Here is a 19,298-nt window from a genome sequence, read left to right as displayed (position 1 = left end):
AAGGGAGCATGGCTGCGAACGAGGGAAAAAAGTTAAGTAGGCGTACCTCGGTCTCACCCTCGCATGCCCTCTGGGCCCAAAACATCCCACGCGACTTGTCAAATGTCAATAGCAAAAAGTCTTCGTCCTCCTCGTAGTCAACAGCTGCTCAACATTCTCGTCCTCTTTCGCTGCCGATCACCACAAGAAGCTCGTTGACAGGCCCCAACAATTTCCCCCCGTTTCCACTCGGACTGGGAAAGGGGGTTGGTCAGCCAGTTGACGTATTTACATTTATTAGAGCGAGCCCTTCTAGCCCGAGATTGCTGGTCATTGTGCGTGTATTTCTTACAATTCTCCTTCTTTAATATTGACTTGTTTTAATGTGAACTGAGGTTTGGTAGGGGGATTACCTAATATTAGTTGCAACTTGATCTATGCAAGAGGAAATTGACATTTTTAAATTTTCCCCAATTGTTTTTAAGGCTATCGGGCTACCTATGGTGACCGAGTGCATATATATGTATGTGTATTTTTAAGTTTTGCCGAATCACTTTACTACTGAAAACATTTTAAAAAACGTGGATCCATCTTCTATGCTCTTTATTTAGCATAGTATAGGTATAACTATCCAGTAAGGGAGGAATTCGACTAAGCGTTCTCTGGTTTGCGGGGCACAATCATTCAGCTTTTCAGGTTCATTTGAACAACATTAAATGACGCCAGAGTCGATTTCCTCGACTGTCAAATGCCCATTACTCAGCTGGGAATACCGTTTATGAGATTATTGTCATAGCAATAGAAATAGGTATGAAAAATAGTGAAATCAAAATATATAACCTTTTTCAAATTTGTGGGCGTGAAAGCTTTATACGGTTTATGGGCGTGGCTAGAATGTATCCCATACCCTCAACAATCTAACAATCCGAAAGAGCAGCTGATTATTCCCACACCTTAAATGACACACCTTCTGCAACTCATTAACAGATATAAAGGCCGCCGTCAATGCAAATGACATTCGTTATTCCATAAGATTCATTAAACAGTCCTGCCAATCCTAGAGTCCTGTAATGCGCCATCAATAACAATTACCCGTAGAGCCACTTTCCTAGGTGCAAATCGCGAAGCATCAAAAGCAGATTTTAGACGTTATTGCACGGCGTCACATCCATCCTCCTCCGAACTTTTACCCCACTTGCCATTCTATCTAGGACATTCCAATTAATAGCGCTTCATTGAACTTTGTCCTGTAATATAAATGCTAATTTTTCATAGCAACCTTTTAGTAATTTTGTGTCGATTTTTTCAAGGCTCACCTGCAGTGAGTTTATAATTTTTTTGTTAGAAAAGTTTATAATTTTTTAATCACAAATCAGGCAGAAGTTAAACTTTGATTACATTAACATTGTAAAACAGCGCCGGGCACGGCGTTCATCTTCCTAACACGAACGCATCGTCGTGACGTATGCATAATGTTTGCTTTTGCCATATACATGTTTTAAAGACCCGCCTCCAACTTTTTAATGACACCAATTAGCCACTCTTGAGCTACTGAAGCGAGCCGCGACGCGAAGACTGGGTTAGTAAATACATGGCGATGAAGAGCCCAGGCGGTACTAAAAGCTGCCTTTCATATAAGTTGCATATCGCTCTGGCTCGTTAAATCAAAATGCGTGCTATAAATTCTCTCGTTTCCGTCGGCCACTGTGTAAATAATAATTATTTATACTTTGCTTTCTCTTTTCAAGTGGGTGCTGATACTTATCAGCGCTGAAGTGGTTATATAAATATGAGTTTCTGAATGTCGTTCCTTTAATTGAACTCTTGTCCTTTCTGGAAGCATTTTCCGCTGTAAATAAAGCTTTTCATGCCCATACAACCAAATCTTCTAAAATAGACGCCGGCCGAGTGACCATTGGTCAGGAATTCTATCAATAAAAGCAATGATTGGGTCGATCCAAGATAGCTTCATAACTCATCAAGGAAGAATAGCTTAAATTGAAGTTATCAGAATAAGAGAGACACTGTAGTCAGCCCTAAGGGATTGGCCTTTTTAACACCGCCATACATATATTTGAATTCATTTCCTTTATCAATTGTAACAACGAATATACTTAATTATTTTTGTATCCTTTAAATATTTTTTTCAAAACATATCACCTTTTCTTTTAACTATTTTCTTATAATATGTTATTAAGGATCTGCAGACGCAAAGATGGCTGACAAAAGCTTCTTTTAAATAGTCGGTTTTCGTATGTGTTTTGTGACTGAACTAGGTTGTTTTCTGAATCGGTGGGATTTACAGATTTTAAAGCCATTCTGTTTGGTCTTTCGGTAAAGGTCTTCGGGCTTCATCTTACTTGGCAAGCCCTTCGTAGTCACCTCTTCTCAGCAATTGTTAGATCACCTTCAATTACCTTTAACTAAAAAGCTGTTTGAAGGATGGCAATGTTTTCGATTTCAGCAACGAGTTGCTCGACTATCAGATACCCTTTACTCAGCTAGTGGGAGTGCGAACGAGAAATCTTAACATTTCTTGGCATATCGATAGCAAATAACAAGAAAATGAAAACTGAAAAACAAAACATTTTCAAAATTGTGGAAGTCTCAGCTTTGGGCTGTTTGTTGGCCTTAAAGGCCCAAGGCCAAAGGCCTTGGCTACCATATGAACCACACTTGTTTAATCTGAACATTCGGCTTTTATAGTTCCCGAAATCACAGAGTTCATAAGCGCGTGCAGACGGCCATGGCCAGATCGACTCGCCTAGAGATCCTGATCAAGTCTATATACTTTATAGAGTCGAAAACGCTTCTTTCTACCTGTTACATAGTTTTCAACGAATCTAGAATACCCTTTTACTTACGAGTACGGGTATTAATACTTTTAAGTGAGAATAACGCCAGTATTGCTGGGGTTAGATTTAATATAATCTTTGTAGGATGCCACTTGGAAATGGGTTTTGGGGACAAAAGAGGAAGAGGCTCGACATTTAAGTTATGATCTGATATTTTAAAGAACGACATGGAGTAATGCAGACCCTGAATGACAATTTTGTACATTCTTTCATACTTTGGTTGCAGGTTGAGCATACTTGGTATATTCTTCCAGAAAGCCCGAGGAAAATTTAATCAATTCTTACCACATTTATCAACAGAAGTATTTGACTATCACGTACAAATGTTGCGAGGTAAAATGCTGGCAATTCTTTTTGTTTTTATGTTTTATGAAAAGACTGTATACTGGTTATTTTACAGAGACTCCAAGGAGATTAAATAAGGTTTGAAAATTAGATACACACATTCTCATGCACTTAACTAGTTTTCTCTGGCAGTTAAATAGTCTCCATTGCGATCAAGCTTTCACACTCCATCAGTGCATCAAGGTCATCTGAACACTTCATTATCGCAAGGGCCACAAAGCGTTTTAATTTTTATACATTGCCAACGAATATCTGGCGATAGCCTGGAAGCTGTTGTTGTGAGGTGGCACGGTGAGAGCGAAAGAGAGATTCAGTCTCCCTGGGCGCCTGCCCGGCGCCGCTTTGACCAGGCCGCAAATGAGCGACGCTTTGGCCCTCACGACCCCGCCGGCTGTCCACCCCCCACCTCACCACCCCTTAATCACTCACACCACGTTAGAATGCAGTGGTCGGGGGAGAACAATCTATTTACATTTACACCAAATGTTCAAATTTATTTATCGGTGGGGCTGCGGGAAACCAGGAAGAGATTAGGGGTGGTGGGGGCGTAGGGCGGAATGGGAAAGGAGTGTGGAAGCAAACGTCGAGCGACGTCACGCAAAAGTTGTTTGCGTTGGCGAATAGCGCGCAAAAGTAGGCAACGTTATCTGTTCATTGCGGTGACTGTGTGTGCGGAAAAGTGGGTCGGTGGGCGGACTGTTTACCCACATGACCCAGCCATGGGAGTATGTGTGGTTGCGAGTATGTGAGGCTTGATGAGTCTGGTTGTTGTTTTTCTTGAACAAACTTTAATTGTTTTTGATTTTCCTAAGGATTCAAGTGCCGCGAGTTTTATTTCTTGTTTGTTTGCTCATTCAAAGGATGATGCATGGAGGTGCAGAGACAGTTTGCCTTTTTTGAAGCCTTTTCAAACGCCCAGTTGGTAAAAAAAATCAGAAAGTGGGAAGGGGCATAACAGAAATGGTTCTCTCTTGGCTAATTAGATGTACATTTGTTGAGCTTCCATTGAAAAAGAGGGGAATTCCAAGTGCTATCCCGAACTCATTCAGATGGCTGACAAGTTTCTTTTTGACTGTAAACATTACACTGAGAACAAAGGAGTAAAGGAGAAAGGGTAAATGAAAGTTAGACAGTGTGAGCATAGTGTAATGCAAAACCCCTTTTATTGAGTAAACAGCGGAAACCTTAGAACTGTATTGCTGTGGTTGTCCGATTATTATGAGTAGTCCCTCCATTGAATACCAAAACTTTAATAGTATAGTTCAGAAGAAAGATCCCCACAACAAATATTAAAAAAAAACTCTTACCAACAATAGCCTCTTTAAGCGTCTTAGTAAAAAACATTTTGGAATAATTTGATCAGTGTTAAACATATTGGTATACGAGGCTACGCTTCGAGGCTAGAGGCTAGTGGTATATTTCGTGGAAATTACATATTAAATTCATTCGCATCGTTGCTTAACAAAATTTATCTAAACTCCACGGAATACAAATTCTGGCAAAACAAATTTTTTTTTTAAGCTTCAATTTGCGTAGGTTGCAATTTCATACTCTTATAAAAAGTGCAGAATAATGAAACTTTAGAGGTTTCAAAATTAAAATCATGTTTCGTCACGTAAGTTTTTTGAATAACACAATATATATAAATAATCAAGATTCGACACAAATATTTTGAGTGTAAAACTCATGGAGACACTCCCTCTTCCTTTCTAATTTTTTCCACTTGAAATTGAGCAACGGCCATTGCCAAAATGTCACGTACTCTGGGGCATAGGGAGCTACGTGTAAATGTCAAAGATATGCTGAGGGATGTGAACTCGAAATACCGCTAATTGTTGCATATGCTACGTACGTCACGGCACACTTCACCAACCCCTTCATTCGCCAAACATGCATTCAAACTGTGTGCATTTTGCTTAAAGCCCATCCACAAAGTAGGTTGTTCGTGCAGCCTCTTTCTGTTGGAAACGGTCCCTCTCAACTACGTTTTGTGGCTCGGCTCATCTGCATGGCAAATTGAAAATTGCGCTCATTTATTTCATTATAGCAAAATGTTTTTGTCTTGTCTCATTCAAATAGCCGTGAAATTGCATTTGAATTTGTCTGTGTTAAGTTGCGAGAGGCCAGAAGACCCATGAAAATCGTTGCATTATTGATATCGAATTTCTGCTTTAAGCTTTTTGGCTGAACAGTGTTCCAGTTTTATTCTTTATACTTTAATGATTTTATTATGAAACTCTGATTTGCAGATTATTTTACGGTATTTAAAATTTTTTTTTTTAAGTATTTTAAATTAGACTACATTTGTAATTCCTATTAAGAAAATATATTCTTAATTAGTAAACTTAACCGCTTCTGTCCGTATGAACGTCGAGATCCTGAAGACGCCTAAATGTGCCTATCTTTTTAAAAAATGTTTAAATTTTTTTAATTCGTCTATCCTATTTCCATCGAAATGACAAACTTCAACACACTACAATAACAATAAAGGTAAACGCCACCACGTGCTGAGTATCTAATAGTCGAGACACTCGACTGTACCATTCTCTTTTCTTCGTGGGGATCCATTCGCTATACCTTGGACCAATCCTCAACACCTACACGTCTCTGTAAATGGAAATGAGCACTTTAATGTAATGTACTTGAATAGTATTTTACAACGCAACTGAATATTTCTACATCTTAACCCTTCTACTTTTCCCATTGCATAGAGTTTAGTTTACTCTGCATTAGTAAAACAATTGAATTGAAATGACCCGCATTTTGATCGCAAAACAACCCGCTTAACTTCAGTTTCATACTTCATTTTACTTTATTTTTATGGTCGTAAGCTAAAAGCTGAAAATAAAAATAGGAAATCCATGAAAACTGGGTAAGCTAAATGAGTGTGCGGGCTGCGATAAGAAGGTACAGTCATTTTTTCGCACTCAATGCGATTAGATAAGGCCACAGAAAATTTGGGAAAAAGAAAATCAAACAAATGGATTGGGTCATAAAATTAGCTTCAAATGAAACTTGTTACTGTAGGAGGTATATATAGACTCCGAAAAATAGTAAAGTTAATCAAGTTTCTCAATGCTTAACAACAATACGTAAGGTATATTCCTTACATATTCCGACATTTTGTCGACAAGTGATAAAATCATAATTAATTTTCTGAAAACATAGAAAAAGATTCTGCAAAAGCTGAGGCTTTGACCATTTGACCCTTGCTGACTACTTCGAGTCCTCGGTTATGCCTCTGGTGTTCAGGATTGAATTCCATAAAATACCTCGTAAATAGTAAGCTTAAATATAACTATATGTAGATAGAATGCTATAATCCATTTCCCCGACTATCAGATACCCGTTACTCAGATAGTGGAAGTGCAAACAAGAAATTCCAAAATTTTCTGGAATATCGTAGAAATTGGGGAAAAAAAATAAAATGAAATAAACTTAAACATTTTTAAAAGTATGGGCGTGAGAGTTTTGTGCGTTTTGTGGGCGTTAGAGTGGGCGTGGCAAAAAGTTATCTAGCTTTTGAGATCGAATCGTTCATTTGGACAGACGGACATGTAACGGGTATAATGACATATGTTTGTGTATTCCACAGACAATGCAATTTTTTCTCTTTTTTCTCAGAAGAAACAATTTGTACATTTCGGTCCATCTGCTCGCTCTGTAATTATGAGCATCCAAGGATTTCACGCAGAAGCCACATTGGTAATACGTATGTGCATTTCGCTGTAATTATATAAAGGAATTTTATTATCGTATAGTTTCCCTGTGATCTACTTAGCTTTGACGGTAATTGAATTCATTCTAATGGACACCTAATGCAGTTATCTCGTTAGGATGACGCGCACTGATAGGAATTACATAAGCCGCACTGGCGACTCACATAAGATACTATGAAACACTTCAAATAAATATTAAAATGTATTCCTCACATAATCTCATTAACATTCACCACGGGGGGAGAAGACACCCCTCTCGACCGATAAACATCAATTCTATACCTCATTATAATTTTGTTAAATGTTATGTAAAGTGAGCGCCAGTCTCCATCCCACATCAGCACTTTCTCTACGGCGCCTCATTGGCGGCTGTTCGGTCCTTGGAGGGTTGTCCACTGGCTTTCGTTTACAATGACGTTTTGACTTTTAATTGTGTTTTAAAGTGTTGCGACCGCCCTTTGAGCCAGGCGGTTGAATTTCGCCTGCACTTGGGTCACTTTCAGGCCATTTGGTTTTGATTTAGCTCGGCTGTTGGGTCATTTGATGCCTAATTAAATTTAACGATGACGTTGACTTCTTCCTCCACTAGCCTCTCGGCTTCTGAAGGGATTTGTGACGACGGGCGGTGTTATTTTACATTATCGAGATGGATTCGATTTCTAAATAGTTTTGTGTGCGAATAAAAAAAAATGTGTTCTAAAATTAAAATGAATGCCAAAAAAATTGCCGCCAGAACTGAATAATACTACTCTATATATACTATACTATATCTCATAGTATTACTATACTGGGTCGGTTCACAATTGGCATTGAATAGCAATATAATAAAATTTGATTTGTCTATCATAAAACCTCCAAAACTTCAGCACAAACACATAAAGTATTTTTTATTTAAGAGTATTTACTTTCCTTTTCGGGAATCACTTTTTATACTAGAAAACTATTTCAATGAAACCAATTTAAAGACAAAGTAAAAGGTCAAAAATTTCATATTCCAGATAACCATAATGCAAAGAATCATTCCATTTTTAATGTATGCTTAATTGCTGATTTTTCTACTAATAAATTTTGGTTACCGACTTCTACCGTTAGTTTATCGTCTAAGTTAAACAAATCTTTTTACGCCAAAAATGTCTACTAATATCAAGGATAGTTTGTCTTTTTTTCTAAAGCAGCACTGGTAGCAGCATACCTCACAAAAAAAATGTTTTTTGCTTTAGACTCAAATTTTTCACCACCTCAACCATGGTGCTTCAATTCGCGTTGCTGTCACTTAAGCGGAGTGTATAAAAAGGATTTTCCTGCAGGACGGCAGCTAATAACAGGATTAACACAAAGCAGGAAAATTGAATTTTATGCCAATATACTTAACCAAGCGCTTAAAGAGTCATTCGGCTTGTGGATTGAGGAATCGAAGCGAAGCTCGGCGACGGGACAGGAGAATGGGGATGACTTTGGCGACGAGCAAACACAAAGTCCCAAACGTAATTTTCACGAATTCATTGAACTGCGTGAGTGTGAAAAATAACAATTTAGATAAATATTGCGCCGGCGACCTCCATCGGCGTCGTGGATGCCTTGTCATACACGGCGGGAGTCAACATCGGCGACAACACAGCGCAGACCTTACCGACTAAGACGACGCCGTCGAAGGCAAGCTCTAGACGGCGAGCACATCGACCGTTGACACAGAAATCATATTAATATAAATTAACGATGTGGAAAATTTAGTTTAGTAGTGAAACCCGAAGAAAAAGCGGCAGTCACCGACGCCAAGTCAGTTGTATGGCTCACGTCGCCAGCTCATCAGTCAAAATGTCCAGGCGAGAAAATCCCAAAGCGACCCATGCCGATTCCCATATCCCATATCCCGACCCCAATCTCAATCTCAGCAGTGAGGGATTGTTTTGGTTTCGCACTCCCCTTTTCCTAGTGTAGTCTCCTGGTGTAACAATTTGAACTGTATTAATCTCCATCTGCGTTTATCATAAGTTTTTCAATTAATTGGTCTTCTTAATTTCAATGCACTTTATAAAGCACGTGGGACGCGGAATTGGTGATAATATTCGCCTCATATTCATCGACATAATCATAATCCGATTACGATTACAGCATCCAGGACATGCACACGGTGAGGTACCAACATGCTTAAGTACCTACATGCAAATTAGAAAAGGAGAAGCGACTCTGTCCTTCAAGTGGATTGGATTTTACACAGTTTTAGATTGAAAATTAATTAGGTAAAGTTTCAACTAGGTAGTTTCTTTAATTTTTAATTTTTCCTACATGCATTTTTTTACACAACCACCGAATGTTACTTTATAAATTTCCCAAGGATACCTTACCGTTGATTTATTCCAATATGAATTGGCCAATAAAATGTCGTCTCTTAATATTTCTTTTAAAAACCCTTTTGATTTATTGCTGATTAATGTTGAATAATATGAATTAATAGAAAATATAGAAAAATAAATCTACTACATCCGTCAAGATGCTACCAGTATAAAAAAATAGACTTGTTTTTAAAATAGCACAGCAGCCGCAACACTGTCCGATTCGCAGAAAAACAAATCAATGAGCTTTTTATTAAAGTGTTTTTACAATTCAAATTTTTGCAGAGACTTTAAAGTGACAGTGGACTGTGCTGCTTGGGATATGGGATCGCCTTTGGTCACCACTGGCAATAAATGTATCCGAATTCAGAGACTCGTCATTAGTGCCAAAAATTGAGGACAAAAGGCGGGCTGCGTACTTTGGTGGTTTGTCGAGCTTTGTGTAAGCAGGGGATTACTATTGATAGTATTACATTGAAACAGTATGATGATATTGCTGAGGGTGTATGGAAGGAAGAGGCTTGGGTTTAGAGATAACAATAACTTTGCAAACGACGTTAAAATTAATTTCAAACAACATAAAGCCTAGCGCTTGCGTTCTTGATAGAATTCTCGGATCAGCTGGCGTAGATAGCGCATTTCGTTGCGACGCTCCTGCAGAGTGCGACGAAGCTGCTCGTTTTCTTTCGACAGAACATGCTCCTCGCCCAGCACGTTCTCCATTTCAAGTTTCTTTTTCTGGCGGTATCGGGTGGCAGCGTTCTTGTTTTGCTCCTTTTTCCGGATCCTTCGATCCTCCACACCTCGCCCGTAGGTGCGAGTACGCTTTTTTGGCTTGGCCGCAGACGGCTCGATGGTTGTATGAGTTGGCGAGGAACAGCTGCTGATAAGCTCTGGAACCCAGTCCTCGTCGGCGTCGGCGATGCTGCTGCACACTCCGCTTTCTGTGCTTCTGCTGTCTAACGATGAAGACGCCTGAGACTCGCAGTCCTCGTTGAACTGCTGCCAGTTTGTGGACAACTCGAGCTCCTTGGCACGCATATTGACGATATCATCGACCAGTTGGTTCTCGCGGGCAATTTCGCTGCCGCCCACCCAGTTAAAGTTAAAGGGCGTGGCAGATGCTGCGTTTGTAACATCAGGAGTATAGCATTGCTGCAATATTTTAAGGTTCATTAAAAACACATATATTTCCTATGCACACTCATATTGTGACTTACCACCTTTTGCTCGGCCTTAACGAGCACTGGTTTTGGTGGTGCATCGCCTGGCTGTTTGTAAGCATCGAATTGAGGTGGAGACTGCGGCGGCGTTAATTGCTGCAGAATAGTGTATGGACCATCATTGAGCTGGTAATCGGCGGCAGCGTCTGAAGATGCAGCGAATTGTACTTTGTTTGCGGGCACTATGGCCTGAGTTATAACATCAATGTTGGACTGGTAGCTGTTACTCTCATAATCGATGCAGTTTATCGTTGCCTTCTGGTCCAACAGACATTCTAACAGAAGACAAAAATATAAATTTTAACACTTTAAAATTTAAATATACAAATACACGTACATTATAAATATATAAAAAGGGGAATATTTTTTTTATTTGTCGTTTATTTTTCCCATTTCCACTGATACGCGAAAAACTAATTACATAACGCTGCAGAAACTAATTCTTGACAATAAATACTCAGTTGACGACTAGTCTGAAAACTATTCTACATTCCATGTATTCCATTTATACAACAAAAATCAAAAATTCGCTGCTTTAAAATTTAAAAAATAATTTGGTATTTATTAATTTATGTAAAAGAAAAAGAGCTCCGGAAAATGTTCCTGTTATCACCTGCATACTCTTCGACGAATCTAATATACCATTTTATTCAACAAGTATAGGGCATAATTAACTAAAAATACTTTGTTTCATCAAAGTGGTAAAAAAAGTGTCAAACGAAATCCAATTACAAATCACATTTAAAATAGATATTTAGTATTTAGTTTGTCTTCAATTTATAAAGCCGTTGATTTTGTCGTAGTTTATCTCCAACAGTTTTTATAATTTAAAAAAAATGAATGTTTATAAGCAACCTTAACGACTGAGTTTTATCAAGGCGAATTTTATTTGTCTAAAATTTTTCACTCTCAATTAAAACTTATTTCCATTAAAACGAAGGACAACGAATGCTCGTATCTCGTTCAGAACTTTAGTAAACATTTACATATTGATTGTGGCATATTTTCCTCAGTATACGTTTGATTTGCTCAATTTCAATTTTCTTTTATTAAAGAGCGACGGAGACATGTTATACTGAACAAAGTACGACATCAGTTTGATTATTTGTTAGAAATGCACTCACAATTCAAATACAAAAAGTAATTCCTCGCAGAAAATCGGATGGGAGTGCAACCTTCCAAAAGCATAGTTGCAACACCTGTTTGGCTTGTAAGAGCTGACCCAGCGACACCTTGGGCTTGGGGTTTGCTTAGGCATTCGCCCCTCCCAAGATCAATTGTACATTAGCATAACTAGTTTCAAATCGATCGATATATATGTTCAATCTCCTCGCGAGCAGCTGGTTTTGAATTCGTTAAATTCAGAGCAACTGTAACTACGTTATTCAATTTACATAAAAATGTATCTAAACTATAGCTGTTACCATGCCTAGCCCTGGATAAAATTATATAAAACACAATATTGTGTTGTGCATTTTTGCGCAGCAACAACACCAAGGAAGTGAAGGCAGTTCATGTGGATGACTTTAGTAATGAGAAAATTAATGAGCAGATGAACATTTCTATTTTGATTCTTCTCTGGAGTCGATTACAGAATATATACAAAAATGTATGCCACTTCGTTGGGTCGGAACATCTACTTAACATAGTTATAATATATAAATTAATTAGAACGTTCTTATCAGTCTTTACACATTTAAGTATGTTTTCAATAGGCCTGCGTCTATAATGACATTTTCAACTGCAAAAAAAAAAATGCATAGCTTAAAATTTGACTTGAAAACAAAAATATATTACTTGTATTTGTAATTGGATTTCAAATTTTACCACCATGTGAAAGAAATTGTTTAGTTTTCTTCATAAAAACAACCTTCCTTTAATGTAAAGCCAATGTTGCCATTCGCATTATCAAGTAAAACGACAAAGACAACTATATCGGCAGTACACACAATCATACGGAAAATAATTATATAAAAATATATATATTTATATTAAATGAGAGCATGATTACCGAAAACCTTGACGATAGACTGACTTTATAAGCAAATAATTGTGCACTCGGATTGTTTAGCCTAAAAAACCTCGTCAGAGATGAAATCAAGAAAATTGAAGATCGATGTTGTACGATTTGTAACATTTAAGAATTTTAGTACTATATATGTACATCTTGCGACGTGAATAAATACACATGTTTGCATGTTTCTTTCTAAACGACTTTTTGGATGTGTTTTATAATCGGATATACTGCTCCAGATAAATCCAATGGCTGCCCAAAAATCAAAAATAACTTGCTACTCAAGTCCAGTCATTATATGCAAATGAATTTTATAAATATTGAACTAAATGCTCAATATCAATAGGAGAATATCAAAAAGTATAAAGAAAACCGAATCGACTCAAAACAAACGAAACAAGCTGGCGGAAGGAAAATTTCCTCAACGTTCGCTCAACGTTCGCTTAACGTTTTTTATTTATTTCTTGCAATTACTTATAACATATCAACCTTAACTTACCATATGCTTGCATAAATATATATGTGCTCATTTTTGCGGCAGCAGTGAATCGTTTTGTCGAATGTTGAGTATTATCCCACAAGTTTTTATTAAATAAATGAAAGCAATATATGGTATATACCCCCAAATGCGTAGAATGATATAAATGTCTTAGCCTAAAGCTAACAATAATCGAGTTCTAAGCAAAAAGTTGCAAAGATATTGTAAAGAGGTTTCCTTATATTTTACTGATATAAAAATATTAGCAGATAGGTATAATGAAATATCCAAATGAAAGTAAGAAATCACAGAATTAATTTTTAGAAAGTACAAATAACTGGAGAATGTGTAGTTTAGCACAAATGCTTAGTAAATAACGGTATACAAAAACAAGCACGTGGTAAAACGTATTTGAAAAGTTTTTAAAGATTTCAACTTTATGAAGGGATTTGTGTTATGGCTTTCTATTGTGCGTCTGTCCTCGGTTTCCGTTTTTCTGTCCGTAGGATCCAACTGCTGCCGCGAAATGGTCGACGTGGTTGGAAATATGAAGTTCCTGCTTAGCGTCGTTTAACCAACTTTTGCGAGTTTATCACAATTTCACGGTTCCACATGTAACGGTATCCACAGTGTGGTATCATGCTAACAAAGTCCTTGCTGCCCGCACTCGAACTTTCAGGTGCTTGCGAAGTTCCCGTAGGTCTGCCGATTTTCCCGAGTCCGGCTACATATAGTTTTCGATCGATGATCGCCTCAAGTGGAATCTAGCCGTTATGTTTTCCCCTGTGGCTAGAGTTAAAATGTACGAATGGCCTTCACTGAACAGTTGCCAACTAACTTCACGAAATTCGGAAAGCGCTATCCGCTTTAAGGCTTAAATAAAAAGTTTTTGCACTTTATTGTTAAAGATTTTCTTCATCAACATTTTTTAACACATTGATTGTACATTTTTTTTCAATTGCTCTTTAGCGTTTAAAAAACGAGAAGACCAGTGGCAGTGTGGTTACTGCCTCTCTGCTTATTTGTTATTGTATCGTTTTATATTCAGCAGTTTTCTTTGTGTTGGGGAGTCAAGACGTATATATTCAAGACGTGTAAAATGCGAGGCGGCAATCGAAGTTAAAGCCGAGATTCAATCCGAGCGCTCGCGTCTGAGTAGCGATTTGTACTGAGTACCGACTGCAAACCGCGTATGGTTTTTGCTCGGTTAACTAGCGGGCATGAGCGAGCGACCCACTGGAAAATCAACACAGCACAGAGAGCGCCCTGCAATAAGATCAATCTGTTGGTTTATTTCGAGCCCGAGATGCTATCAGCTGAGACAAGCGGGCAGTCACAATCTGAGCCAACGGACTCTGCACAGTGGTGCAAATGTATACTGTTTTATTGATCTGTGGCTGAACAAAAGTTTTCCTCAGATAATCTGCATATTTTTTTGTATAATTTTCGTTATCTTATCTTTGCTTAACTTTTTTTAAAAAAATTTTGTATTTATTACATTATCACGTTACCACATTATACGATAGCGCATGTAGAAGGAAATCGTAAATATTTTTAAATTTCTTAACAAAGGAACGGAATTATGACTGTCGGTGCGACTAAAGTTCGAATACAGCATATTTTTTTAGCTAAATAAACCAAACTTAACATAAACAAAAAAAATACGCGTTCATCTAATTGATTTTAAAATAACCGCACCAATTTGTGTAGTAATTGGTGCTTTGCTCTTAAAAATGTTCCTTTCAAAATTACGTGGTTATATACAGTACTATTAACTGCTTGCAGTGTGCAGCACATGTCAGTCACCTTCACCACTCTCAATTTTAGGGGGATTACAAAATTTGTTACTGGGCAGAAGCCAGTCAAATTATAACCTTCTGCTTTCCATATGCATTAACTAACCTATGTCACATACTAAAGTAATTGTAGTATTAGCAAATTAGTTGTAAATGCATATATGGACACCGTAGAAGCTTAAGATGGTAATAAGAGTAATATCCCAACATTTTGATATAACCAATATGTCTTGTAATGTCTTCAGGATTAAACACAATCCTAAATCAGCCCTCTTTTAAAGAATATACCTGATTAAGACTTAATGACTGTCTCAAAACGGGGGGCACGTCTTTCGTAAAAATTTACATTTCAAACAAAGAAGCTTCCTGCCTGCTCGAAAAATACCAAAGTTATGACGGCCATAACCACGTCAAATGGTTCATTGATCGCAGGATATTTTATATATACTCAATAACGTAATATAAAAGAGAGCCTTAACGACCAGAGAATGGATCGAGTTCCTACCTGGAAACGCTACAACCCAGCTGTTATCTATGGAATTCTTAATGTATTAATCGAACGTCAGCAAAGAGTCAAGAGAGATTGCTACATAGAGAATTGGAGAGTCCCACCGAACGAACACTCACTTAACGCGTGATCAAGTAACGCAAAAAAACCGATCGCAAAATGATTTCATTGCTCTCGCTCGATCTTAGTATTTGTTGTTGCCTCGAAATTGGCCATTACAGCGCTGGCTTGGGGCCACGTTGATCAACAAAAATAAAATGCACGGTGAAAACAATAATACAAAAACACGCTCATGCTCAAGTTAAAGAGGGCCAAAATACCAGCAAAATACGAACACGAAAACAAAGCAAACTTGAAACCGGTTCCGCAACTTTAGTTGTCCGAATTTTAGGTTCGAAGCTATTCGATGTGCGAGCCCCTAATGTCTCAGACAATGAAATCCACTTGATCTACACCAACGATCAAGAATGGAGCTGTAGGAACTAATTTGTTTTGTTTTTTTTTTTTGCAATTCAAAAACCGCAAAAAACAAGTATGTATATACATATGTATATAAGGAAAAAAATTACTTTATACAAAAATTTGATTTTTAATATGAATACAAAAGAGAATGCTATCAGACTATCAGATACCCGTTACTCAGCTAAAAATTAAACATTCTTCATAGGTGTGGGCGTGTCAATTTTGGGCAGTTTGTGGGTGTAAGAGTGGGCGTGGCAAAAAATTGTTTTTTGCAAAATAATAGAAATTTACAAGACTAATACAAAAAATTATCAAAACATTTTTTTCATGTTCGGGCGCGGCAGTTTAGCGCCGTTTGTTTTAAAACAAACTTGCGATACGTCTATGGCTCTGGAAGCTGCAAGCTTAAACTCAATATTCTAGCTTTTATAGATCCTGAGATCGAGGCGTTCATACGGACAGACGGACATGGCCAGTTCGACTCGGTTATTGATCCTGATAATAAATATATATACGTTATATGGTCGGAAACGCTTTCTTCTGCCTGTTACATACGTTACAACGAATTTTGTATTTCGTTTTACTATACGAGCAACGGGTATAATAAGAGATCCTTTTTCGGAAATTTTGCAGACGTTATTTTTAGTGATTCACCATAGCTTTACTTATTTATCATATTTTGTATCTTATTGATAATTCATTTTAAACGTCATGGTGGAGTTTTCCGACGGATACCTAATATTCAGATATAGAATTGTAATATATTGAATAAGTTGGAAAGGGAGATTCCACACTAGCGTCAAATAGAGGCGCTTTTTTTTAAAATTTGTATTTATACAGCTCGCTCTCTATATACTCTCTTATGTGATCGACCAAAGTACAGGAAAAACCTTATAAAATACAAAATGACTCGAACAATTTTGTGGCATATCGATAGAAATTGAAACCCTTGCTTAGTATATTACTATTGTATTGCTTTTGTTCTTGGAATTTTAATAATCACACGGACATGGCCAGAAAACTTGACTAGTGACTTGAATCACGAATATATGTATACACTTGAAGAAGACACAAGAACATTTATAATATTGATACAAAAATAAAAGTAAACACACTAAATAGCTTTACCTTCATCTTTCAGGTCAAAGATCTCCACAACCATCATCTCCTCTTCGCTAAGCAACTCAAGGGAGGCTGCCTTATTCAGGGTCAAAGCTTCGTCATCGCCAATAAGGGTAATGCCTTAAATTAAAATCCTTAAGAATCCATTTAATAAAGCTTTCAGGCATTACAAACCATTTGCAAAGTTATCGTCATACAGCCAAGTCGTATCGTCGGAGTCAGTAAGCGGAAACAGATCGGAGCCCAAAACCGCTGTTGGGGATTGTGGCTCCAACTTGAGGTCCCAGTACAGCTCCTTGGGCAACTGCAAACTCTCCATGGTTTGGTAAAATGATGCGTCCATATTCAGAATTCAAGTCAGGGGTCAAAGATATGTTTTGTTTTGAGAGTATGAAATCCGGTCCAAAGAATGAGAATGGTTGTTTTCGCGGTGTTTTTTGTTGTTGTGGAGATGCCATGATGGCACTGAAAAGTAAATAAACAAATAGTGATTAATTAGTTCACTGCACAGCCACTAGCCACTTGTGCTGCCTCACAAGTCATGGTGATGATAAATAATCTCTACCATTTTAAAAAACATAATCATCGAGCCTTTTACAATAACTGTATATTATAATTATAACCGTTACTCATGGTGTAAAAGGGCACACTAAATTCATTGAAATGTATTTAACAGGTAGAAGGCGTCTACATTATCGTGCCAAAATTCAATCTTGCCATGTCCGTCAGTATAAGCGCCGAGAAAGTTGAGATTAAGCATGCAGATTTTGATTCTATTTTTCTTCGCCAATTTGCATCGGTAGTCAACAAAATTTGCAAATTTATCCCTCGCATTCTCCACTAGCTTAGTTACATTGTTAGGTTTTGAGAAAAGTTGTATGATTCAAAATAAATCTAGAATGCAAACATAAAGATGAAGTCGCGCACCCTACTGCCATGGGATGTGTCCGCTTGGGGAAGTCCTTACTGTGGTGAGTCATCCTCTTTCCGCACGAGCAGGGGTCTTGCAACGCACTTTACTCAACTCCAGACGGCAATTGCGTCAGCCAATTTCTCTACATCACCAAGTGGCATGCCCCACTGAGTTTTCATTTGCCACGTTTGCATGGTCAATAAGGAATCCATACAAGGCAATACTACCAACACAAGTGCAGCAACAATAAATGTGCAACGCCGAGTGAGGCAGTGTGCGTGGTAAATTGCGAAATTAGCGAGAATGTTACTTGGTTTATACTCACGGTTGATTTTTATACGTTTCCATTTTGTTGTGTTTGGGCACCTAGGTGCTGGTTGTTTTTGCTTGCGCGCAAACTATAGAGCCATATTTACGTTAATATAAATGCCGAAAACGTGGGAGAAAATAAAAATTGAACCTTTTTGCGTTTCATTTGGAACGATAATGATTGTTGTTGAAATCAGTGTTACCAGATTGGGAAATGGCTTCCGCTACTTTCTACTAAATAATCCGCCACTTTTCCTCTCAAATTTTAAGCGCAACTTAATCATTCTTGAAGTATAGTAAAATACTTACAAATAGGAAATTCAGAATAGAATAGCATTTGATTAAGGCCTTCTAGCAACATTCTCTGAGTGTATAATATATTTTTTTTTTGTTCCGAAAGTAAACCCACAAAATGTATTTAAACATACGGACATGGCTGTACTGAATCTTCTAGTCCACTGATCGATAATTAAGCCTTCTCCACCGCTTTATAATAAAATGTGGCAATTTGAATACTAATTATTCGGTATTGAGCGAAGCTTATTGTTTAATGTATCGATACATTCATCATGTATCGATAGTTCATTGGATTTATTCAAACGTACTCAAAATAGGTAACATTGAGGGATAATCTCAGTTGTCATAATTAATTATTTTAAAAAACACATAAAATTTAAGTTTATGTAAATAATTTTTTTTATATAAACTAATAAGAAGTTGAAATGAAAAGTTGCAAAAATTAAATACCAGCTAATGTGAAATTTAATTCCTGGATGCGGTTGTTAAGGTCTGTCACTTTAGGTTTAATTCGATGAATATACATTTATGTTCTAAGGCCATCACAATTTTAAAGTTATCAAATTATGTGTTCTATTATTTTAAAGAAAATGACATTAACGCATTATTTCTCAGCATATTTTTGCCTATACAAGTTGCTACCACTTTTAAAGAATCTTCAAAAATACTAAACACATCATTATTGATTACCTAATATCGAAGTATTCTTCCAGTATTATGTATTACAGTAAATAAATAATAAACTTTCATAAATTAGTCTGAACGCCTTATTGATGCGATTTCAAGCGGCTGTTGGAAAAGGGTATATACGAAACCAGGGTCGCCAAATTTGTGGTAATTACAGGAAACATCTTAAATCCTAAATCCATTGTCTTGCAATTGACGAGCTGAAAAAACTCGACTATGCCACTTCGTCATTCACAAATTTTGCGTTTGTGGTGATCA

The 19,298-nt window shown here is 37.3% G+C and overlaps 1 protein-coding gene across 2 annotated transcripts; it reads right to left on the bottom strand.

Annotated features, from left to right (window-relative positions):
- Positions 1–9,287: 9,287 nt before the first annotated feature.
- On the bottom strand, positions 9,288–18,290 carry LOC6548901. Of its 2 annotated transcripts, none has more exons than XM_015156519.2 (5): positions 18,073–18,290; positions 17,009–17,299; positions 16,841–16,954; positions 10,452–10,729; positions 9,288–10,386 (listed from the first exon to the last, which is right to left on the bottom strand). In XM_015156519.2, the coding sequence occupies exons 2-5, from the start codon at positions 17,175–17,177 to the stop codon at positions 9,817–9,819; spliced, it is 1,131 nt and encodes a 376-aa protein (XP_015012005.1). In that variant the 5' UTR covers positions 17,178–17,299; positions 18,073–18,290; the 3' UTR covers positions 9,288–9,816. The 2 variants fall into 2 exon arrangements, with proteins under 2 accessions (XP_015012005.1, XP_015012004.1); XM_015156518.2 differs by having other exon boundaries at positions 10,455–10,729.
- Between the last annotated feature and the right edge of the window lie 1,008 nt (positions 18,291–19,298).

Source organism: Drosophila erecta, unplaced genomic scaffold (assembly GCF_003286155.1).
Source record: "Drosophila erecta strain 14021-0224.00,06,07 unplaced genomic scaffold, DereRS2 tig00000092-arrow-pilon, whole genome shotgun sequence".
In the NCBI taxonomy this organism is placed as follows: Eukaryota; Metazoa; Arthropoda; class Insecta; order Diptera; family Drosophilidae; genus Drosophila; species Drosophila erecta.
The sequence above is the reverse complement of the archived record's forward strand: the minus strand, read 5'-3'. Positions and strand labels throughout refer to the sequence as shown.